Source organism: Bos grunniens, chromosome 17 (genome assembly GCF_055505025.1).
Source record: "Bos grunniens cultivar Pamir isolate PY7600 chromosome 17, Bosgru_T2T1.0, whole genome shotgun sequence".
In the NCBI taxonomy this organism is placed as follows: domain Eukaryota; kingdom Metazoa; phylum Chordata; class Mammalia; order Artiodactyla; family Bovidae; genus Bos; species Bos grunniens.
Window position 1 is genome coordinate 5464078 of NC_141181.1, and position 25184 is coordinate 5489261.

Below are 25184 nucleotides of genomic sequence, written 5' to 3' on the forward strand. Positions count from 1 at the left end.
GACACGTGCCTGCCCTAAAAGGTACTAACATTTCAGTTAGAAAAAAAAAGCATTGTGCAGGCTCCAAAAAACACTGACCTTGAGTCACATTTGACCTCCGAATTGCTATTACCTTTGATAGCTTTTAAAAAGGAAATTCAACATCTTAAATATAAAGTATAAACTTGATTAAATTTTTATTGCTCCTTCAGACATACTTTAGAGAACACTTTAAACTATTCTTTGGCATTGCCTTTCTTAGGGATTGGAATGAAAACTGACCTTTTCCAGTCCTGTGGCCACTATTGAGTTTTCCAAATTTGCTGGCATATTGGGTGCAGCACTTTCACAGCAGCATCTTTTAGGATTTAAAATAGCTCACCTGGAATTCCATCACTCCACTAGCTTTGTTTGTAGTGATGCTTCCTAAGGTCCACTTGACTTTGTATTCCAGGATGTCTGGCTCTAGGTGAGTGATCACACCATTGTGATTATCTGGGTCGTGAAGATCTGTTTTGTACAGTTCTTCTGTGTATTCTTGCCACCTCTTCTTAATATCTTCTGCTTCTGTTAGGTCCATACCATTTCTGTCCTATGTTCCCTTGGTATCTCTGATTTTCTTGAAGAGATCTCTAGTCTTTCCCATTCTATTGTTTTCCTCTATTTCTTTGTGTTGATCACTGAGCAAGGCTTTTTTTTAATCTCTCCTTGCTATTCTTTGGAACTCTGCATTCAAATGGGTATATCTTTCCTTTTCTCCTTTGCTTTTCACTTCTCTTCTTTTCACAGCTATTTGTAAGACCTCCTCAGATGGCCATTTTGCTGTTTTGCATTTCTTTTTCTTGGGGATGGTCTTACTCCCTGTCTCCTATACAATGTCACAAACCTCCGTCCATAGTTCATCAGGCACTCTGTCAATCAGATCTAGTCTCTTAAATCTATTTCTCACTTCCACTGTATAATCATAAGGGATTTGATTTAATTCATACTTGAATGGTCCATGGAGTTGCAAACAGTCGGACATGACTGAGCAACTTCACTGAATGGTCTAGTGGTTTTACCTACTTTCTTCAATTTAACTCTGAATTTGGCAATAAGGAGTTCATGATGTGAGCCACAGTCTGCTCCCGGTCTTGTTTTTGCTGACTGCATAGACAGTCTCCATCTTTGGCTGCAAAGAATATAATCAGTCTGATTTCGGTGTTGACCGTCTGGTGATGTCCATGTGTAGAGTCTTCTCTTGTGTTGTTGGAAGAGGGTATTTGCTGTGACCAAAGTCATAGCAAAGTAATGATCGAAATTCTCCAAGCCAGGCTTCAACAATACATGAACTGTGAACTTCCAGATGTTCAAGCTGGTTTTGGAAAAGGCAGAGGAACCAGAGATCAAATTGCCAACATCTGCCGGATCATCAAAAAATCAGGAGAGTTCCAAAAACATCTATATCTGCTTTATTGACTATGCCAAAGACTTTGACTATGTGGATCACAATAAACTGTGGAAAATTCTTCAAGAGATGGGAATACCAGACCACCTGACCTGCCTCTTGAGAAATCTGTGTGCAGGTCAGGAAGCAACAGTTAGAACTGGACACGGAACAACAGACTGGTTCCAAATAGGAAAAGGAGTACTTCAAGGCTGTATATTGTCACCCTGCTTAGTTAACTTCTATGCAGAGTACATCATGAGAAATGCTGGGCTGGAGGAAGCACAAGCTGGAATCAAGATTGCTGGGAGAAATATCAATAACCTCAGATATGCAGATGATACCACCCTTACAGCAGAAAGTGAAGAAGAACTAAAGAGCCTCTTGATGAAAGTGAAAGTGGAGAGTGAAAAAGTTTGCTTAAAACTCAACATTCAGAAAACTAAGATCATGGCCTCTGGTCCCGTCACTTCATGGCAAGTAGATGGGGAAAGAGTGACAGACTTTATTTTTTGGGCTCCAAAGTCACTGCAGATGGTGATTGCAGCCATGAAATAAAAAGACGCTTACTCCTTGGAAGGAAAGTTATGACCAACCTAGATAGTATATTCAAAAGCAGAGACATTACTTTGCCAACAGAGGTCTGTCTAGTCAAGGCTATCGTGTTTCCAGTGGTCATGTATGGATGTGAGAGTTGGACTATAAAGAAAGCTGAGCACTGAAGAATTGATGCTTTTGAACTGTGGTGTTGGAGAAGACTCTTGAGAGTCCCTTGGACTGCAAGGAGATCCAACCAGTCCATCCTAAAGGAAATCAGTCCTGAATGTTCATTGAAAGGACTGATGCTGAAGCTGAAACTCCAATACTTTGGCCACCTGATGCGAAGAACTGACTCATTGGAAAAGACCCTGATGCTGGGAAAGATTGAAGGTGGGAGGAGAAGGGGACGAAAGAGGATGAGATGATTGGATGGCATCACCAACTCAATGGACATGAGTTTGAGTCATCCCTGGGAGTTGGTAATGGACAGGGAGGCCTTGCGTGCTGCAGTCCATGGGGTCGCAGAGTCGGACACGACTGAATGACTGAACTGAACTGTCACTATTAATTTCTATATTATATTTGGAGTGAAAAATAAGAGTATTTTCTCTTCAGCTACTATTGATGCTTCCTTTTTTGTAATGGAAGATTAGTGTGAACTCAGGGGAAATACAGTGTTTACCTCCTCATAGCTCCATTGGTAAATAATCCGCCTGCAATGCAGGAGACCCTGGTTCGATTCCTGGGTCAGGAAGATCATCCGGAGAAGGGATAGACTACCCACTCCGGTATTCTCGGGCTTCCCTTGTGGCCTAGGTGGTAAAGAATCCTCCTGCAGTGAGGGAGACCTGGGTTCTACCCCTGCGTTGGGAAGATCCCCTGGAGAAGGGAAAGGCTACCCACTCCAGTATTCTGGTCTGGAGAATTTCGGGGACTATACAGTCCATGGGGTCACAAAGTCAGACACGACTGAGTGACTTTGACACACACCCCTAGAGGAGAGTCTGATCATGTGACAGAGAAGGAGCAACCATACAGTTCAAGTCTTCAAAGAACTTTATCTTTTTAGTTTCTCTTCCTTATCTTTGTTAATTTTAGTGTCAAGTTATTTCCTCAAATTAGTTACTATAAATAAGTGAAAAAACTTTGATCTTTAGTTTTAAATTATACTGAGGAGTTAGTCCTCTTGAATCCTCATGAACCTCTCAACTTAGCCACTGCTCTGATAGACAGTGTTCTCTGATAAAGTTAGATTTTGTGTAATGTTTGCTGTTTTTTGGATCGTTACCATGTTTTGAAAATTACACTTAATGCTGTATTTTAACAGGCTGATACTAGCCTCAGTGATTGAACACTGAGCTAGATTTCTGATCTTTTTCTCTGATTATGAAATTAGCTACATTTACCAAATAAATTATGCTAATATTTTGGTGACTGTTAATTGGTCAGTAGTGTAAAAAAAAAAAAAGAAAAACACAGATCAGTCTTGATACAGTTGGAAATGATCTCCTTCCTAGAGAATGAGAGATATTAGATTCTATTGATGGAATGAAGACATTAAAACTTTTTAACATGTATCTGGAGAAAACATTAGCTTATAGTTAAAATTTGGTTCAATTTAGCAATATTATTGAGCCCCAGAAGAATTGCCATTTTTCTTCTAAGATGTGCCACAATTTAACACTGGCTTTTAAGGGAGTAGGGAGAGGAAGGCATGGGGGTGTATTGCTGTGGCAAGTGCTTGCATCTGCTATAAGGGCATTATGTTTCAAAAAGGGTGGTGGGGGTGGGACAAGTCTGGGGTTGAGGGTGTAAAGTTAAGATTACTCTGATTTTCTAAAAAGTCAGAAGGTTTGGGAAAATCAGGTTAGTATTATTACTAGAAATGTTTCTATAATAATATTTACTTGTCTTGTAACTAATTTCCAGCAGTGATTCCTTGACTATGCTGAAATGATTTTCTTCCAAAAAATCTTTTTAACCTCATTTCTCCCATCACAGTTTATAGGAGGCACAGACTTGAGGTATAGGGGCCAGAAAGGTAATTTAAATGAATGAAATTAATGAAATAGCCTAAGTATACTACCTGGGGAGCCAAAACATCTTTAAATAAAGGGGATGACTGAAACTTGGGATCCTAATATTGCCTATTTTCCAGTTTTTCAAGTTGCACTGTAATTCCAGATTTTTCAATGATAATTTCTCAATTTTTTGTATGTTGGCATCCAGATTTTTCAGAAGCATTTCTGTGAGTTGGTTTGACCCATAGACACCCATTTCCAGTGGACATGATATGTGGAAGAAGAGTGTGCTGTTAATCAGTCATTGCAAAATTAAAATAGTTTTCATCCGTTAAGAACATTTTGAGTTGGCTGGAGCAGAAGAGCACCATATAGAGAGCACAGGGTCTTAGCAGGAACCCAAGGACCTTTTTAGGTAGTGAAGTGCCAAATGAATTAGCCCTGTTTAAAAGAAATTGTATCCTAACTTTCACAAGGAATTTTATGTGGCATATATATATAAACATACAATAATCAAGTGTACATGACGATCAGAACCAGGGAAAATAGCAGAGTAGACCCTAAAGACAAAGCTGTGAGAAGAGATAAGGAGTGGGTTATGATGAGTTGGACTAAGCTGTTACAGGTTGGCCTTTGGGGTCACAAAGAGTCAGACACAACTGAGCAATTAAACTGAACTAAACTGGCCACTCATAAGGACTAGTATTCCTTCAAGTGTGATCCATCAGAAACATCTGGAATGCTTACTAAAAGTGCAATTTGCTGGGTTACACTCCAGAACTACTTAACCAAGGAATATGTATTTTTAACGAACTCCTACATGATTTTAATGCAGATTGAAGTTTGTGTAACCTTGGATAGTCTGTCTGCTTCCTTATGATAAAATTAAGAGGAGAAAGTGCTGAGTCCTCTCAAGGGAAAGTATGTTGGTCTCTCTCACACACACAAACCCCCTTCCCTAATAATATATAAAAAGAATTACTCACATGGGGCTTCGTGAGTGATTCAGTAGGCAGTGCCCTCAATAGCATAACATCTATAACAAACACATCAATGCTTTTAAATATTGGTAAGTAAAGTGGTAAAGAATCTGCCTGCCAGTGCAGGGGATACAAAAGATGCAGGTTCAATCCCTGGATCAGGAAGATCCCCTGGAGAAGGAAATGGCAACCCACTCCAGTGTTTTTGCCTGGAAAATCCCATGGACAGAGAAGCCTGGTGGGCTACAGTCCATGGGGCTGCAAAGAGTCGGACAGGACTCAGCAACTGAGCACAAGATTGTGATCTCTGAAGTCAAGACTGTGAAGGTTTTAAGTACTAGGTCTGTCATTTCATGGCACTTTGACCTTGGGCAAACTGTTAACCTCTCTTATACAGTGTTTTTAGTATATGTGCTGCTGAAGCAAGCACTTATACAGTGTTAAGGATGATAGTAGTATCATAATTACTATTATGATCAGATCAGATCAGTCGCTCAGTCGTGTCCGACTCTTTGCGACCCCATGAATCGCAGCACGCCAGGCCTCCCTGTCCATCACCAACTCCCGGAGTTCACTCAGACTCACATCCATCAAGTCAGTGATGCCATCCAGCCATCTGATCCTGTGTCGTCCCCTTCTCCTCCTGCCCCCAATCCCTCCCAGCATCACAGTCTTTTCCAATGAGTCAACTCTTCACATGAGGTGGCCAGAGTACTGGAGTTTCAGCTTTAGCATCATTCCTTCCAAAGAAATCCCAGGGCTGATCTCCTTCAGAATGGACCGGTTGGATCTCCTTGCAGTCCAAGGGACTCTCAAGAGTCTTCTCCAACACCACAGTTCAAAAGCATCAATTCTTCAGCGCTCAGCCTTCTTCACAGTCCAACTCTCACATCCATACACGACCACAGGAAAAACCATAGCCTCGACTAGATGAACCCTTGTTGGCAAAGTAATGTCTCTGCTTTTGAATATGCTATCTAGGTTGGTCATAACTTTCCTTCCAAGGAGTAAGCGTCTTTTAATTTCATGGCTGCAGTCACCATCTGTAGTGATTTTGGAGCCCCCCAAAATAAAGTCTGACACTGTTTCCACTGTTTCCCCATCTATTTCCCATGAAGTGGTGGGACCAGATGCCATGATCTTCGTTGTCTGAACGTTGAGCTTTAAGCCAACTTTTTCACTCTCCACTTCCACTTTCATCAAGAGGCTTTTTAGTTCCTCTTCACTTTCTGCCATAAGGGTGGTGTCATCTGCATATCTGAGGTTATTGGTATTTCTCCTGGCAATCTTGATTCCAGCTTGTGTTTCTTCCAGTCCAGCATTTCTCATGATGTACTCTGCATATAAGTTAAATAAACAGGGTGACAGTATACAGCCGTGATGAACTCCTTTTCCTATTTGGAACCAGTCTGTTGTTCCATGTCCAGTTCTAACTGTTGCTTCCTGACCTGCATACAAATTTCTCAAGAGGCAGGTCAGGTGGTCTGGTATTCCCATCTCTTGAAGAATTTTCCACGGTTTATTGTGATCCACACAGTCAAAGGCTTTGGCATAGTCAATAAAGCAGAAATAGATGTTTTTCTGGAACTCTCTTGCTTTTTCGATGATCCAGCAGATGTTGGCAATTTGATCTCTGGTTCCTCTGCCTTTTCTAAAACCAGCTTGAACATCAGGAAGTTCACGGTTCACATATTGCTGAAGCCTGGCTTGGAGAATTTTGAGCATTACTTTACTAGCATGTGAGATGAGTGCAATTGTGAGGTAGTTTGAGCATTCTTTGGCATTGGCTTTCTTTGGGATTGGAATGAAAACTGACTTTTTCCAGTCCTGTGGCCACTGCTGAGTTTTCCAAATTTGCTGGCATATTGAGTGCAGCACTTTCACAGCATCATCTTTCAGGATTTGGAATAGCTCAACTGGAATTCCGTCACCTCCACTAGCTTTGTTCATAGTGATGCTTTCTAAGGCCCACTTGACTTCGCATTCCAGGATGTCTGGCTCTAGGTCAGTGGTCACACCATCTTGATTATCTGGGTCGTGAAGATCTGTTTTGTACAGTTCTTCTGTGTATTCTTGCCATCTCTTCTTAATATCTTCTGCTTCTGTTAGGTCCATACCATTTCCGTCCTTTATCGAGCCCATCTTTGCATGAAATGTTCCTTTGGTATTTCTGATTTTCTTGAAGAGATCCCTAGTCTTTCTCATTCTGTTGTTTTTATGATACTACTACTAATAATAATTGTCAGTATTATTAAGAGAATTCAATGAGGTAATGTTTGTAAAGTACTTAGAAAGTAACTGGCAGATAATAAATCCTTAATGAAGTGTTAAGTATTATATTTCATAAGATCTATTGTAATGTAAAAAGATTGTGCTAAGGCTAGCTTAACAGACTAGTACAGGCTAGAAAATACTCTGCAAAATATTTTTAGTTTAAAAGATATCAGCTGTCTTAGGTGGGTTGAAACTATTCCACTAATTTTTGTCTAAGTTATTTTGACTTTTAGCATAGAGTTCAGCTGTTTGATATTGTAAATTTTGTTAGTACTAACTGTAAAGTGGTTTTGCTCCCTGATAGGTATTTGTTTTCCTAATTTGGTTGTTAAACTTGGAAGGGATTTGAAAGAAAACCCAAAAGTACTTTTCGTAATGCTGGGGCTTTGAGTCCTCAGATGAGGACTAGTTGTATTCAGTAATGTAGGTTCCTGAATTGAATAGCTGGAACTGGAATATATGCAAGAGAAAATTCTCTTTGGTACTTCTGTAGAAATTCTAGAATTACTGCTTGATACTATAGAAAATATCTTTATTTTTCATAGTTAAGAGATTAATGTAAAGTTTAAAAATAAAATAAAATTTAAAAAAAAAGAAAAAAAAGATTATTATAAACAAACAAAAGCAGTCTTTACTAACGGAAGAATAATTTATGTAAAAATGGTCTCTCCGTAGAATCTATTTTAGCAAACACATTTTGTAAAGTGTTGGTGTAAGCTACTAGATGCGTCTGGTGTAGAACATAGATTCGATTCCTCCTAATGATAAGAATTATTGTCAGAGTAGCACTTTGCCTGTAAACTTTAACCTCTAATTATATGAAGTGTAAATAGAAGAATGATGATTATATTTATAGGTCACCAGGGCTAAAAATAATGTATAAGATTGAGCGGGATGGTTCCAGAAAAGGATATTTCATTGAAATGTACCATGTTCTTCTGTTCAGTGGTCTTTGCTAAGGCTACTATTAAAGATAACTTCTGTGCTTTAGAATAACAGTTGCTTTTAGAAGATGCTGTACTTTCAAAGTGAAAAATGCTCTCCCCTCCCCCATGTTTCTGATTGGCCTTAAATGACAATTTCTAGGTTTTGAAATCAGATGCAAATGAAAAATGGACATATGAAGAGAATACTGGTCAATTTTAAGAACTAAGTGCCAAGAGTCGTTCATTTGGTTAGCTATAGATGTTGGTGTTATATGTCAACATTATAAATTTAATTGTCAGGAATGAATTGTTTGTACTTTACCAATATACCACCATCTGTTTTAGGGTCTAATGGGTAAAAAATTTAAATATGCTGAGGTGCATTTATAATGTTTATTACTTAAATTTTCAGTTTTCTGGTTTATTTCTTATTTCTCTCTGTTACCTTTTATAGAAAAGAAGATTAAAACATTTAGAATCATTATTCTTTATCATTTAGAAATCAGTAATCTTATGTTTAATCTTTATTATATTTTTATGTTTCCTTAGAAAAGAACAGAGCAGAGATTGCAAATTAATATCTTATGTAGTGATTTTTTAAAACAAATTTAAATATGTTGCAAATACATGAAAATCTGTAAAGTTCACGTAGAAAATATTGATCCTTCACCTTCTTTTGCAAATGTAAACTGTCTGGCCTCACTGGGTTCATGTGTTTACATGACAGCAGTTAAAATACCTTTTAAGTTGCCTCTCTAGTCCTTAACCCTGACCTGTTTCTCTCCTTTATTTTACCTGCACGCCTCTCTAGGCATTTGAATTTTGCTTAGAATGAAGACAAAGGCGTGATTGTAGGAAACAGAAAAAGTGAGTTGATTTTTCCTTTCTTAGTCACATATCAAACTAGTTTGGATATAAGTCCAAGTCAAAGTAATATGTAACTGCTGTTACTAGGTCGCTTCAGTCGTGTCCGACTCTGTGCGACCCCATAGATGGCAGCCCACCAGGCTCCCCTCTCCCTGGGATTCTCCAGGCAAGAACACTGGAGTGGGTTGCCATTTCCTTCTCCAATGCATGAAAGTGAAAAGTAAAAGTGGAGTCGCTCAGTCGTGTCCGACTCGAAGCAACCCCATGGACTGCAGCCGACCAGGCTCCTCTGTCCATGGGATTTTCCAGGCAAGAGTACTGGAGTGGGGTACCATTGCCTTCTCCAATATGTAACAGTTTGTCAAGTTTATTATTAAAATAACCAGAGACTTGCTAAACGCCACATTTCTAATGGGCATTATCAAGGTGGGAATTTGTCACCAAAGTTTTTACCAATCTCCAAATACTTACTCATTTAAATTTTCATTCTAGCTCACGTGGTATCTTTTCCATTCTCATTAAATTTTGAAATGAAAGTTCTACTAGGATGACTATTTATCGTGTTACAACAGTAAACCAGTGTTCTTGGAGCTCCCTGTTCGGTAAGATGTTTCAGTTATCTATTGCCACCTAACTGGCACCTCAAAGTTTTGCAAATAACAATTATTTTATTATTTCTCATTGTTTTTGTAGGTTATGAATTTAGAAAGGGCTCAGTTGGGAATTGTCGATTTAGGGTTGAGGTCAGATGGTAGCTGGGGATGAAATCCCAGGCGTCTGGAACAGCTGAGGGCTAGCCAAGAGTCTTTTCCTCCTCGTGTGGTCTCAGGACTTACCCAGATGCAGTCTTTTCCCCTGGGTTAGTTTGGGCTGCTTCATGGTATGGTGCCTCAGGGCAGTCAGACTGCTTACAGCAGAGCTACCTTGTGAGTATTCCAGCAAGCGAGAGGGGTATGGAGTCTCCTGCTTATAGCCTATCCTAGGAAGTCACATTCTGTCTTGGTTGAAACAGACTCACTTCTCAATGAAGGAGTGTCACAGTATGCTGTCAGAACAGATTGCAAAGATGGGGGGCATTGCTGTGGCCACCTTTGAGAAGCCCAGTGTGCTATGGGAGGTCATTTCTTTGCTTTTATAACTTTATGTTTTTCATTTGTACTTCATAAAAATCAGACTCAACTAAAACAGATTTCATATGTAATATCTGTATTTTGTGTAATTCCTTAAAATATAAGTGAATGATACCTCACAGTCTTGTCATGATACTAAGTGAAAGAAATCACGGCCTACTAGGAAGGAACTCAAGTCAGTGTTGTATCCTTCCCTCACATCACTGTACCACTCTGAATTAATACGTATATTTTTTTCTAGGCTCTGTAGCTGCAAACTTCCTTTAGATCTCCTGTTGATCTCAGAGTCTCCTAGCACCCCTCGACTGCCCCCCTCCATCCTGAGAGCTTTCTGTTTCAGGCATAATCATTACTGTAGGGACTGAATTTTGTCGTTTTCTTTGCTTTTAATCTTTCTTGATAAACAGTGTTTTATTTATTGGGAAGAATGAAAACTTGAGCTGTCAGTTTAGTTTAACTTCAGCTATAAAATTAATGTTGATGTTTATCAGATGATGATTTTGTTGACTATGTATTTTGACAGTGTAAAGGGGCTGATGGAATCAGCTGTCAACCCGTTTAAGATATTAAAATATTTTCTATACTCAAAATAATTCTGCACTTAAATTTGAGGTGAATATTGATAAGTGAATATTTATAATGAATAAATTATTCGGTGAATATTGTTAAATCTCAGATGCTGTGATAGTATATTACTATAAATTGTATAACTGACGTCATAGAACTATGTTTACCTCACTCAAAATAACTGATTTTTACTTACAATTACATCAAAAATTCAACAGTGTAGGAAATATAATTATCTCCCCCCTCCTTACTGTTTAATTTCTTAAATTGTTAACACTGTCAAATACCTTATATTTATTTTTCATAGGATAAATTCCTACAATGTATTAAGTCATCAATTTGGTGAACTTCTGCATTATAGCTCAGTTTAATTTTTTTAAGGTATAGAAAAAAACAACAACCCTATATTACTTATGGTACTTTAAAGAAGTATAGTATTATGTCCTTATTTATTACTCCCTGGTCTGTAGCATTTTTCAGAGTTTTTACGAGAGAAATAAATGGTTGATAAAATGTCTTTAGTTTAACTGAAAGATTAATGAAACTTTTGTGCTTAAACTTGTTCATGAAAGTAAGTTAAATTATGGACCTTGAAAAGCTGAAATTAAAGAAGTTTTTGTCTTCTTTCTTGTACTAAAGTTTTATTTGTGAATTGGAGAAAATTAAGTTGCTTTTAAATTACTCTATCATCACATGAAGTTTTTGCATGATTGAAATACCTGTAATTACTATGTCATTTTTGTCATTGTTGACCTAAAGGTGTAGCTATAATAATCATCTGCTAAATTCTTGGAGAGCAGCTGTGTAAGACCAGTTTTAACAGCTGGGGTAACCCAGCACAGACTATAAGAGTTGAACTTGATCTTGAGGCAAGTTATGTTATAGTCACTGAGAACTTCATACTAGACATTTCTGAAATACTTAATTCAACCCAAGAGTTGGGTTTTTGTTTTATCACAAATATTTCTTTAAACGTTTAATGAAAATAGTGAGGAAAAGTATCATCTTGATATTAACAACCTAAAGTTCTAAGGCAAAATATGGGAACAAAATCCAAAGTCAGTTACTCATTTAAAAAAGTCAAATGCACTCCAAATATCACCATTTATGCCAGTTTGGTAAACATGAAATTAAGAGATGCTTGCTCCTTGGAAGGAAAACTGTGAGAAACCTAGATAGCGTGTTAAAAAGCAGAATCATCATTTTGCTGACAAAGGTCGGTATGGTTGAAGCTATGGTTTTTCCAGTATTCATGTATGGACTTGAGAGTTTGGACCTTAAAGAAGGCTGAGCACCAAAGAATTGATGCTTTTGAACTGTGGTGCTGAAGAGGAAGACTTTTGAGAGTCCCTTGGACATCAAGGAGATTAAGCCAGTCAATCCTAAAGGAAATCAGCTCTGAATATTTGTTGGAAGGGCTGATGCTGAAGCTGAAGCTCCAGGACTTTGGCTTGGATGCCAAGAACCAACTCATTTGAAAAGACCCTATCCTGGGAAAGATTGAAGGCAAAAGGAGAAGAGGGTGGCAGAGGATAAGATGGTTAGATAGCATGACTGACTCAGTGTACATGAATTTGAGCAAACTCTGGGAGATAGTGAAGGACAGAGGAGCCTGATGTTTCAGTCGCAAAGTGTCGAACATGACATAGTGATTGAACAAGAACAACCTACGGTTAGGAAAGACTAAAAAACAATGACTTAGATACAGAGAGTAATCTGCCTCACTCTGTATCCCAGAATAAATGAATATGCTTTATAATACCATATTTTCATCTCCAAAGGATATTGATTCTGATTTATTCCTCTTTCAGTTGAGTTCAGTTGCTCAGTTGTGTCCAACTCTTTGTGACCCCATGAATCGCAGCACGCCAGGCCTCCCTTTCCATCACCGACTCCCAGAGTTTACCCAAACTCATGTCCATCGAGTCTGTGATGCCATCCAGCCATCTCATCCTCTGTCGTCCCCTTCTCCTCCCGCCCTCAATCCCTCCCAGGATCAGGGTCTTTTCCAATGAGTCAACTCTTCGCATGAGGTGGCCAAAGTATTGGAGTTTCAGCTTCAGCATCAGTCCTTCCAGTGAACACCCAGCACTGATCTCCTTTAGGGTGGCCTGGTTGGATCTTTTTGCAGTCCAAGGGACTCTCAAGAGTCTTCTCCAACACCACAGTTCAAAAGCATCAATTCTTCGGTGCTCAGTGGTAGTATAATTTTTGGAATCTGGAAATTTTCTGTTTCTGTTCATACAAAAGAGTAAGTCACTTGTTGCTTAAATTCACAGACATAATAAATGATAGTTTCCCTGTTTTTGATATGAGACTTTGAAAACTTACGGTACAAAATTAGAAATACTTACAGGTTAATTTGTATCTTCCCAAGTGATTTGTTTTAGCTGATTCAAGAATAGTTTATGAAAAATAGAAAATCTTTATGCTGCTCATATGCTGTGGACTTTGGTCTGGAGCAGTTAAATCACAGGCCTTCTATATAATAATGAATGAAAGAAGCAGTCAAAATCCAGAATAAGCTGCTGTAAATCTTATCATTGTTGTAAGAGAATTGGAATGTATGGAACTGTAATACATTTTAGAAATACCATATCATTGGTATTTTGTTACATATAGCATTTATATTTTAATAATCTGTGGCTAATGCAAATGTTTAGAAGAAAGATAATCAGAGAGTGATAAGCAGGCAAAATATCTTGAATAGAGAATCTTCTATCACAGCTTCCCCAATATTGAGTTCTTTTTGGATGGATAGTGATATCTGGAATCTTAAAATGTTACAACACAACTACTAAGATGTTCCAGCTTAATTTTTAAATAAAATTTTGAAAAAATTTAAGAAGTCTTTGTAAAAATTGTTGAGGATTGTGTTTTAAAACATTCTAGTCCAAAATTATCATAGCTGGATTTTGCATCTTTGCTTTCTTAGTGATTGTTAAGGTTGAAATGTAATCCACAAAGCTCTATGGTTTTTTTTTTATCCTAGTAGCAATGGCAGCTAGCAGTGTTGAGCACTTACTAATGTAAAGCATTGTTCTGTGTCTCGCTTACATTAGCTGATGCAATCTTGATAACTGTCCTGTGAGGTAAGTTCTGTATAGATGAAATTGAAGCATAGAGGCATCAATTTAAGGACATAGCACTAACAAGTGATGGAACCCGGCTTTGAACTATGGCAGTTTGACTCCAGCATCAATATTTCGACTGACTTATGATACTTCCGTAATATTTGATACCATTTTAAAAAGAGGTTGTCTGTTTTGAAAAATCCCAGTTTGGATGGGGGTTCATAATTAAGATTATCTTTAATGTTTCTAAAAGCATAATTTAGACCAAAAATTCTTTTTCTTGAACACATGGAACCAGCTGCATTTTAAAATATTAGCCATTGGGATTTTCCTACATGTTGTCTACAGTTTCCTTCATTGACTAGGGTTTTCTTCTGTATTTGAAGGTTTTGTATTTTGGTCATTTCCATGCTGATTTAGTGAAGAAGGAAATGGCAGCCCACTACAGTATTACTGCCTGGAGAATCCCATGGACAGAGGAGCCTGGCAGGTTACAGTCCACGGGGTTGCAGAGTCGGATACGACTGAGCACACACACATGCTGATTTAGAACATTGCTTTACAAGTACTGTTAACCTGATTGCTCAGGAAAAAGATGAAACAGTAGTTTGGGAATTAGTACTCACTGTGCTCAATCACTAATATTGTCTCTTTTTCACAGAAGTGTATTGTAGACACGTAATTTAAGTGTTTGCTTGAGTTGCAGTGCTCCATACTATCCAGTTGAGGGCAGCTACTTCCTGATTTTAAAAATGAGTTAAATTAGAATGTCACCGCTTTGTGTGTACCAAAACTTGATATCTAGTGTAAAACACAACATGTAATATACAAAACTGCTTTAATGTTCATTTCTATTATTACCATAAATAATTTCTGATGAAGTAAAACTAGTTTTTCATTTTTCATTTTAATTATCAAAATTAATAATTTTGCCCTCTTAAAAGCAGTAAAATGAGCCCTGTTTATTTTAGTTTTAATTTCCCCAGTCCAAATTCCTTACAATTCCAAATCTCCTCCCCTTTCCCGGCTTTAGGATCAGAATCCAAGAAGATTAGAGAACTTCATGTCATCCTTACCTTCAAGCTATCTACCTGTAAATGCATGTGATTACAAAGTTTTTGGATAGAAAAGGGAAAGCTGATTTTCATCTTTATTATGGTATCTTTATTAAGTGCAAGTTGAAATTGGAGTTGATCTGATTCGTTTTTCTCTACAAAACAGTTAAGTGGAATGTAGTATACTCTTCTAATTTTTCTGGATTGAAATAACACCATAGTTTAAAGTATATCTTCTGTGTGGTTCTAAGAAATGAATTTTGAGGGGTTAATTAACTAATTTCAGAGATATCACTGAGAGATTTTTTTTTTTTTTAAGAATAATGTCAGTCTGCATAAAGCTGTATTAACAAAGTAGACACTGATAGTAACTTGGAGGAGGGTATTCTGCGTGAGCAGCTTCAACGAAGGGATTTTCCTAATAAGGAGAAAAAAACACTATACGACTGAAGGTTATTATTTTTTTTTTTTTTAAAGATTATACTTGTGTTAAGAAATAAAGTGAGCACCGGATGAAATGCCAAGACTAGAATGAGGCTAGAGACACTCATTCTGCAAGGTAGTAAATAGTTCAGTGGGGCCGTAGACGTGTTTCTTAGATATCAGTCTCAGCTTTTTCTGTCGTATCAACTTACAGTTTTCTAGTACCTTCTCTCCTATCCCTAGATCTCTATTGGTTTTTTCCCCCAGTGATTATAGTAGTATTCTTAGTCATTTACTTTTTTATTAAAACATTGTTTTTGTTGTGATTAAATACCTATAACATAAAATTTACCGTGTTTAAGGGTACAGTTCAGTGGCTTTAAGTGCATTAACAGTGTTGTGCAACCGTTAGCACTGTCATCTCCAGAATTGTTTTTATCTTTTCCAACAGAAATTCTGTACCCTTTGAACACTAGCTCCTCATTCCGCATATGAGTGGAATCATACAATATTTTTCCTTTTTGACTGAGTTATTTCACTTATCTTCAAAATTTACCTATGTTATGTCTGAATTTTCTTGCTCTTCAGGCTGAATGATGTTCTTTGTTTGCACCCGTTCGTCCATCAGTGGCTCCTTAGGTGGTTTCCCCACCTCTCGGCTTTCGTGAATAATGCTGCTATGAACATGGGTGTACAAGTATCTGTGTGAGCCCTGGTTTTAGTTCTTCTGGATGTATATCCAAAAGTGGAATTGCTGGATCATATAGTAATTTTTTGAGGAATCTCTCTATTTTCTGCAGTAGCTATGTCCGTCTTACATTCCCACCAACAGCACACAAGGGTCCCAGTTTCTCCACATCATTGCTAACTCTTATTTTTCTGTGTGTGTGTATAAGTAATAACCATATTAATGAATGTGCAGTGTGGGTCAGGTTTTGATTTGCATTTCCCTAATGATTTTTTTTAGTGATATTGAGCATCTTTACATGTGCTTATTGGTCTATATATATATATATGCTATGCTAAGTCACCTCAGTCGTGTCCGACTCTGTGCGACCCCATAGACGGCAGCCCACCAGGCTCCCCGGTCCCTGGGATTCTCCAGGCAAGAACACTGGAGTGGGTTGCCATTTCCTTCTCCAATGCATGAAAGTGAAAAGTAAAAGTGAAGTCGCTCAGTCATATCTGACTCTTAGCGACCCATGGACTGCAGCCTACCAGGCTCCTCTGTCCATGGGATTTTCCAGGCAAGAGTACTGGAGTGGGGTGCCATTGCCTTCTCCGATATATCTATCTATCTACTTGGATGAATGCAGTTGTTTACTTTTGTATAACTAAAAATGTCACCTCTGCTAATGATTTTGCATTTTCAAGTATTAATTCATTTTAAATTGTGATGTCAGAGAAGGGTGTACTTTAAGAAAATAGCATCATGGCTGGACCAGGGGTATTTCTTGTGTGTGGATTGCCTTCCCAGCAACCCACTTGGTAATATTTAGTAAGATAGGTCTCTCCAGAATCAAAGAAGAAATCACCCATTTCTGACGTTTCTCTTTTCTAATTCTCTCCATATCACATTCTAAAAATCTATAAATATAGTTGAGAAGAGCGAGAAGTGAGATGACTGGCTATTGGAAGAAGAAAATAGAATGGAAGGAGAGAACAGGCTAAGTGGTTGACCATTGTGAATGCATAGTTCACATCTGTTATCGATCATCTGTTTCAAAACTACTACCCATTCTCACACTAAGATTTTTTAAAATCTTCATAACGTTTTAGTTTGTGGGCTTGCATATGAAATGTAGCATAAAGATTAACCTGGCATAAGTGGTTAATTTAGGAAACTATTTGAGATAATGCTAGAAAGATGAGTTTGGGGCCACTTGGAGGAGAGTTTTCATCTCCAAACTTTATCTTAGGCATTGGGGAACCATTCAGAGCTGTTGAGAAGTGGATTGTATAGCACATTCCATCTCCATGTTTTAGAAAGATATATCTGACTGTGGTATATCAGAGAAATTAGGCCCTAAGTATTTGTGATGAGCTGGTTAGTCAGTATTCATTTTACTTTAGTTACACCACAGGTTATATTTATAAATATTTGGGTTTTAAAATATATTTAATCAGTCACGGCACTGTTATACTTTCAAGTGGAATTGCTAAGTATTTCAGAATTATAGAGCTTGAACTGAAATTTGCAAACAACTAAAATGTCACGTGTTAAGACTAACCTGCAGTGTTTATTATTAACTATCCAGAACTAGAGTTGATTTAATGTCTTAGTGAGTATGAGATAAAGAATGGAAGAGGAAAAGAGCTTACTAAAGACAAACACTTGAAGATACAGTGCTCATTCTGAATGAGAACATTCTAAGATAGGACAAATGTATGTTTATAGTTTTTGAGCATGCATAAATACTGCCCTTAAATTTGAAGCACAGTTCAAAACACTCCTAAAATAATAATGCTGATATTTGCTTAAGAAAGGCGATAAATATTCTAAAGAAAATACAGTGATTAACTTTTGGATTTTTATAGAGAAAAGTTTACTTTCACTTTCTAGGGAGTATACCTAGGTTAGTCACTGGAGAAGTTTTCAAAGGGACCTTGTAGCACAGCCCTGCTCTGGTTGTCTTACTGACTTTGTAAGGGAGGTTCACCAGCTGTTTGACTGGCAGGAGCAGGAGCTTTCACTTCAGTAGTTTATAATTCCTGGCTATTCTAGGATAGTTTGCACTTCACCAAGCCTCAGACAGGTCAGGACATTTGGTAGGAGAAGGTTGAAAGACAAAAGCAGCAGGCCTTGGGTTCTCAGCCTTTTTTTTTTAATTAGAAAGTTGTATTTTAGTTTGGTGGTTAGAATTTTTAGTAATGTGCCTGTATTACATGTAGAGAGTATTCATCAGCCAAGAGGAGTTTTAAAATGTCAAAACCGGGAAAGGCTACTCTAAACCATGGCTTGGTTCCTGTTGATCTTAAAAGTGCAAAAGAGCCTCTACCACATCAAACCGTGATGAAGATATTTAGCATTAGCATCATTGCCCAAGGCCTCCCCTTTTGTCGAAGACGGGTAAGTCTCACACATTTGAAAAACAGGAATATTTGTTTAAATGAACTACTTCTGCCTCTTTTGGTGAAAACATGCTTCAAATTTCAATTGATATTTATAACTAAAACTATCGGAGCATTATGTCGCCCCTGAAAACTTCTGTAAGTGACAGTTTTAGTAACATGATAGAGAGTCTTGAGGGCAAGGTTACCTAATTTACCTTTTTGTCTCTCTCATTTATTTTTATGGTGTTAGAATTCTTTAAACTTACTTAAAATTAGTAAATTTGAAAACCATGTTTTGAAATATGTTGGCAAATGCTGAAAACCCAAATTTATTGTGTTTATTTTGTGGGAAAAGTAAAGAGCTGGTGGGACTGTCCTTTAACATGGGAATTACAGTATCTAGCTCTTATAAAGAGTTTATCTGGCACTTGAAGCTAGATTATTTTTAAATCACTATTTTTTAAATTAAACTTAACATAATAGAGACATTACTTTTTGCTGTTATGTAAAATAAAACTAGTGTGCTGTTGTGTGGCAGTTACGATATAGTTTATATATAGACAATCCTGAAGTAACAAACATTTTGTAGAATTTGTACTAATCTGTAATCAGGTTATGATTTTCTGTATGTTCTTCAGGATAACATTCTCATTCCCTCCAAGTTTTGACCCTGTAATTAATGGTTTTGTTGTATTTTTTGAGTTACTTCATATTGCCATTTTGAGTTATTAACTAGAGTAATATATTTTAGATCTAGTTATGTTTAGGATCCTGAATACATTAAACCAAAAAATACCTGTCAGAGATGCACATATCCGTACTATTAGTGTTTTAGTCCTTTTTAACTCTCTCCTCTTTTCTTTTAACTGAAAGACAAATATTCTATTAAACAAATAGGTTAACTTATAATACCTGAAAAATATTTTTCCTCTTTATTTGCTGGGACTTAAATAGTCTTTGTAAAAATACGTTTTCTAATTACTTTAGTTTTTGAACTGTTTCTACTTCTACTCCAAATAAGTGGTAGCCATGTTGAAAAGCATTTTAAGTAGGTTTTAAATGTAATACAAATTAAACATTGAATATAAAATATAAATCTCTCTGTCCCCTCATTTTCTTCTTTACTATGTTTTCAGAAAGTGTTTCTTTTTTTCTTTAAATCTTTTCTTCTTTCGCTTTGTCACTTTTATAACTTCTGAATGAGGTCACTGCTCTGATTTAAGCATTTACACAGAGGCCTCTAGTAGCCTCTTTAAGGTCATTAATAAATTATTTTTTATTTTAATACTTCATCAATACAAGTAAACCATCAAATTAAGGAAAATAAATTGGAATTTTTTAATTGAGGGGTTAAGATACTGTCAATCAAGATAATTTTTTTCTTGTTAAATATTTCTAATAAACTTAAGTACAGTGTATGACAGATTACTTCATTATGTCACAATGCATGTTTTCTGTCTTCATCTTTACATGAAACTTAAAAGAATCAGGAGCAGATTCTATTAAGAAAATTTAATAGACAACTTGAAGGCTTTCCTTGAGGGTTTCCTAGGGTCACTATTCAGTTCGACTTTTCTAGGTTACTGTTAACGTTAAATTATAGCCTGGCATTTGTAATTACAGAAGAGTACTAAATTTGAAAAGTAGAATTCGAACTAGAACATCATTCTAAATTAGGGGAAGATAGTTAGAAAACAGAATTAACACACTCATTTTTAGACTGCCTGCCAATAATTTACTATTGCATAACTCATTGACTCTGACTACTAGAAATATTAGAGGGCTAGTGTAATTATATCCCCATCCCCTCCTTTTTGCAACTGGTTAAGTAGCTTTAAATTGATTCACATGTTCTTTGTTGTTTAACTTACTTATTTTCCGTTAGTAATGTTAATGATAGACACTTTAAATGTATTTTTTATCAAAGATTTTGAAAAGACTTCTGGTGTTATATGTAATTAATCATATTTTGTATCTAACATCCAGTATATCTTTCATTTTTAATCAGATTATTATACACTGACCACATGTGTGTAGATTTCTCTGTTTTGTAGGCCATTTTTTTCTTCTAAGTAGTGAGATAATACTGTGTGACCTCTTACAAGACTCTGTGTAGGTTTGACCCGTTAAAAGTTGAAAAATATGATATTGCCCCTCCATTCATCATAGGTGTTGATCTATTGAATGTTTGCACAATAAAATAATTTTTTAAATTGTGAAAAATTCTTTGGAATAGTTTTCATAACTACAACTTCAATTTATAGCTCTTGAAATACTTTCACGGAATTAATTTACTCCATCATTAAGTACTATCAGTACTGCTAGTCTAATTTATTATTATGTAAATGATTTTGGTTTCTAAAATAACTGATCATCCTTTAAAGGGAGAGAAAATTTACAAGAAAAACTTGGTTTATAAAATCACTGGAAAATTGTTTTATTTTTCTTTGAAATTGGAATGCCTATATGGTAATACTGTATTTCCAAATCCTAAGATACATTATTTTTCTACATTTTAAACATATATGAAATTAGGATATGTCTTGTTGGAATTTCATAGCTTATCTGGCACCATTTTTTGCTTTCTGATGATAAGAGAAATAATAGTATCTTGCAATTAATAATAGTATGTTGAAAGAAAATTCACTTTAAGGCTTAAATCTTGAACTCTTTTTGTTTTTGTTCGGAGACTTTTAAGCATTTACAATGTTCTCATGAGGGTATTCTTCAGTGTTACTTTTTGGTAGAAATTTCCAAATGACATGAAATTCATGGTTTATATCCAGGCTTTTAAAGATACCTGGTTGACTGTTGGTTTATAGAAAAATATGTTTGAGAGTGCATTTATATTCTTGGATTTGAACCACATGCCAGTTGTGTAGCATAAGCAGCAGCAGCAGAGCTGAGTAAGGGAATGGGGTCAAACTGCTGGTGGAAGCTGTAGGGAGGTGAGTGGCAGGCAGTATGGTGCGGATGAGATATATGGACCATATATCTCAGGCAACGATGAGATATAGGACTAGTTTTCTGATAGTTGAAAATAATTTTGTAGTGGTTATATTCTATACCAAGTTCTGTTTAAAGTACCATGTCCATGTTTAAAAATAAATGCTTTGCTTTAAAATGAAAATGGAGATAAAATTAAAATAGAACATTTGTGTCATTTGAGAAAATATTTGAGTTAATATCACTCTGTGTATTGTTACCATTGCATACATGCATGCTCAGTCGCTCAGTCGTGTCTGACTCTTTGTGACCCTATGGACTGTAACCCACCAGGCTCCTCTGTCTTTGGGATTCTCCAGGCAAGAATGCTGGAGTGCGTTGCCATGCCCTCCTTCAGGGGACTTTTGTGACCCAGGAATCAAACCTATGTCTCCTGCATTCCAGGCAGATTCTTTAGCGTTAGTTTAAGTCAAGGGTCCACAAGGGTCCTTTTTTTTACAGAGGGCCGGCAACTATTTTGGGCTTTGTGGACCAGATAGTCACTATAGAACTACTGAGCTCTGCCATTGTTTGAAAGTAGCTGCCATTGTTTGAAAATGGACATGATCGTGTTTTAATAAAACTTTATTCATGAAACAGTGACATAGGTTTTTAGGATTACAGTACTACCATAGTAAATCTTCTTGTGCATACATCTTTTTGTTTGAATGTAAGTTTCAGTTAACAGTAAAGTTTTAGAAAGATTGTTAGAGCCATAAGCCTTTCATTCCTTTAGAAATGTTGATTCTCTCTTCTAATTCTTTTGTAGCTATGTAGAAAAAAATGTTTATGTGCCTAATCACTAGAATTTTTACATACTACTTATTAATTTACCTTCTCAATATACAGTTGTTGGTTAATCGCTGAGTTGTGTCTGAATTTTTTGTGATCCCATGGACTATAACTTGCCAGGCTCCTCTGTCCATGGGATTTCCCAGGCAAGAATACTGGAGAGCTTGCCATTTCCTTCTCTAGGGGAACTTCCCAACCCAGGGATCAGACTGCATCTCTTATATTGGCAGGAGGATTCATTACCACTGAGCCCCAGGAAAGCCTTGCTATCATTGTAAAATAACCTACTAAATATACTGTGTATTCTCCAGCCATTTTATGTACTTTAATTAATTTTTAAATGTTTGTTAATATTGTAAGTTAGGTATTATCTCCACTTGGTATACTTGAAAGCCAGGCCTCAAACAAGTTACCTATCCCCAATTTTCTTGGTAAATAGTAAAGCTGGTGTTTAACCTCAGGACTCTCCAGTGCTACAGGTAGTAGCTATTTTCTTTCTACTATGTTTTTTGACCTTCTTTTTAAAATGAACTTAAACTGTTTTCAACCACTGTTTATATTTTGAAGGGTAAGCCTGGGAACATATCAATGTTGACATTGTTTCTTTGACAAAATCATTCAAAGCTTCAAATAATTGACCTAAAGATAACTTTGGTAGCATATTATTTTTATAGATTGAGTATTTTTTGTATACTCTCTTTTTAAAATGTTTCATTTGTAAAGTTATCCCACAGATGATGCAGTGATTATAGTCATAAAAAACTAGAAATATTCAAAGAGTATATATGTTTATTGTCTTTATAAGCTGAGGGATGGTACCTGATAAAGAAAAAGTTATTCATAACCCTTGTTAAAATCAAGACAGATGTTCAGGAGGACTGTCGTGGTACATGTAGGGACTGTGACTATTCTGTGCATGCTGCGTTGCTTCAGTCATGTCCGACTATGTGCGACCCTATGGATTCAGTCATGTCCGACTGTGTGCGACCCTATGGACTATAGCCTGACAGGCTCCTCTGTCCATGGGATTCTCCAGGCAAGAATACTGGAGTGGGTTCCCATGGCCTTCTCCAGGGTACTTCCCAACCCAGGGATTGAACCCACATCTCTTTACATCTCCTGCATTGGCAGGCAGATTCTTTACTGCTAGTGCCACCTGGGAAGGGACTTCTACTAGGGAGGCTTGCAGTAGGGGAGGCAGATTGGGCTCAACTCTTACAAGTACGAATTTACAGCCATAAAGCAGGTTAGAAGGTCAGATGGTAGATAATTACTAAAATATCAGGGCTAACAGGATGACACTGGTTAAATGAACTAATCAAGGTGGTCAAACATCACCTGGGGGACGGGAGACTGGCGAACCCAGCAGATATGGAGGGGAGGTTCGGGTCCCGAGTGTGATCAATATCAAGGGTGGGGAATTCTGGTTAATATGATTTAGCAGGATTCTTGCTAAAATTTGGTTCTTCAGAACATGCCCAAGGGCAGGGCCTTGTTGAAAAAGAGCTCAAAGGAGCCTGATTATAGAGTTTGGTTAAGGAGAGAACCTTTGTCATACTGCCGGGTCTGTGTTTGGTAGGCAACCAGTCAGAACAGCGTGTCTGACAGATTAACCATCTTCAAACTGCAGTGCAGTTCCATTCTCATCAGTTTGTTCAGTTAATACTTTTGCCTGTGATGACAAAAATTTAAAATAACATTATATGTCTCTTAGCTTCTGTATTCTCTTGGATTCAAGTTTTTTTCTTCATTGTTGAATTATTGATGATACTAATTTTTAAGAATACCCTGTATTCAAAATTTTATTCTCATTTAGGCATAATCTATTTTGTTGTTTTATATGTATAATCTTCAGTTAGTTCAAGCTATCTATACTTTTTTAGGCTCCTTTAATAGACTTTTCAGCAAATATCTGCCAGTTTTATCAGACAGTTGTATTGCCTTTGTTTCAGAAAACAACCTCTCTAATTATTTACTCTACAGTATAATTTTCATTTGTATGAAGATTTTGTAAGCCATTATAAGTTCTGTTGTTCAAGCAAACTAGTGAAGTACTACCTTCCTGAGAAGTTTGATAATCCCCTAAATCCTCTGAGTTGAGTGATGATATAGAGAATTTTTATTTTCTTGGAATAGTTAATATCTTCTACTTCTCTTTATAAAAATTAGATATGCTCAGTATGTAAAATACAGAAGTGTTTCTTTTCATTTTCCTAAATTATCAGTAATTCCACTGTTCACAAATAGCCACAATAAAAATTATAAGGAGATAATTTTTTAATTGATACTTTAATTCATTTCTAAGGTATCGCTGGTAGTTCTCTATGGCTGTAGTTATTCAAAAGTGTATTATAATCTGTCAAGTGGATGTATCATCATTTTCCTACTGTTGCTAATTTGGTCAGTGACCTGCTTTGAACTTTTTTATATATAAATCTTTAATGTCCCTATACACTTTATTCTGGAAGTAGAATTATTGGGTCAAGGAGTATGAATTTTTTTTTAGATTCTTGATAAATACTACTAAATTGTTTTCCAGAAAGACTGTATCAAATCAAAACCAACATGAGGGACTTCCAATGTTGTTTAACAAGAGAAAGAAATCATATTTTAAGCAAATTTATTTCTAGTATGACCAAGTTTTATGGATTTTACTTGATAATATATTTCAGTGTTTATTGTTCTAAGTTTTCTATTGAAGGAATGTTTTTTCATTTTGAGAAAATAATTATATATGTTATACTTAAAACTTCAATAGGAAAATATACAAATAGAACAAGAAATTATTTGTTGCTAATGTGATTTTAAAAACTTATTTCTGGAAAATAATATTTTCCATTGACCTGCCATGTATATTATTTTTAGCTATAATTTTCTTCTACTCTTCCCATAGTTTTAAAGCTATTGTCTTTTTTTATCTGCACAGATGATCCATATGTGTAGTTTTATAATTTATCATTGATTTATATATTTTTACTGTCTTATGGTTATCTCAGTTTTTGTCATCTTAGTTTATACGTTTATATTTCTGAGTTTTAGTGTGATGTTTGTACAGTTTAAATGACAGCCTCTCCCAAAGTATATTGCTATT

The 25184-nt window shown here is 36.4% G+C and overlaps 1 protein-coding gene across 12 annotated transcripts in view; it reads left to right on the forward strand.

Moving 5' to 3' along the window:
• FBXW7 (F-box and WD repeat domain containing 7) overlaps nt 1-25184 on the forward strand; it is a 225441-nt gene that overhangs the window by 142242 nt on the left and 58015 nt on the right. Inside the window, exon 1 of one of the 12 annotated variants that reach the window (XM_086346314.1) lies at nt 18013-18332. The exons of the other annotated variants lie outside the window; for them this stretch is intronic. Coding sequence (XP_086202440.1) covers nt 18186-18332 — 147 coding nt within the window. The 5' untranslated portion in view covers nt 18013-18185. Of the gene's footprint in view, nt 1-18012; nt 18333-25184 lie in introns of those variants that run through there. 12 annotated transcript variants of the gene reach the window in all.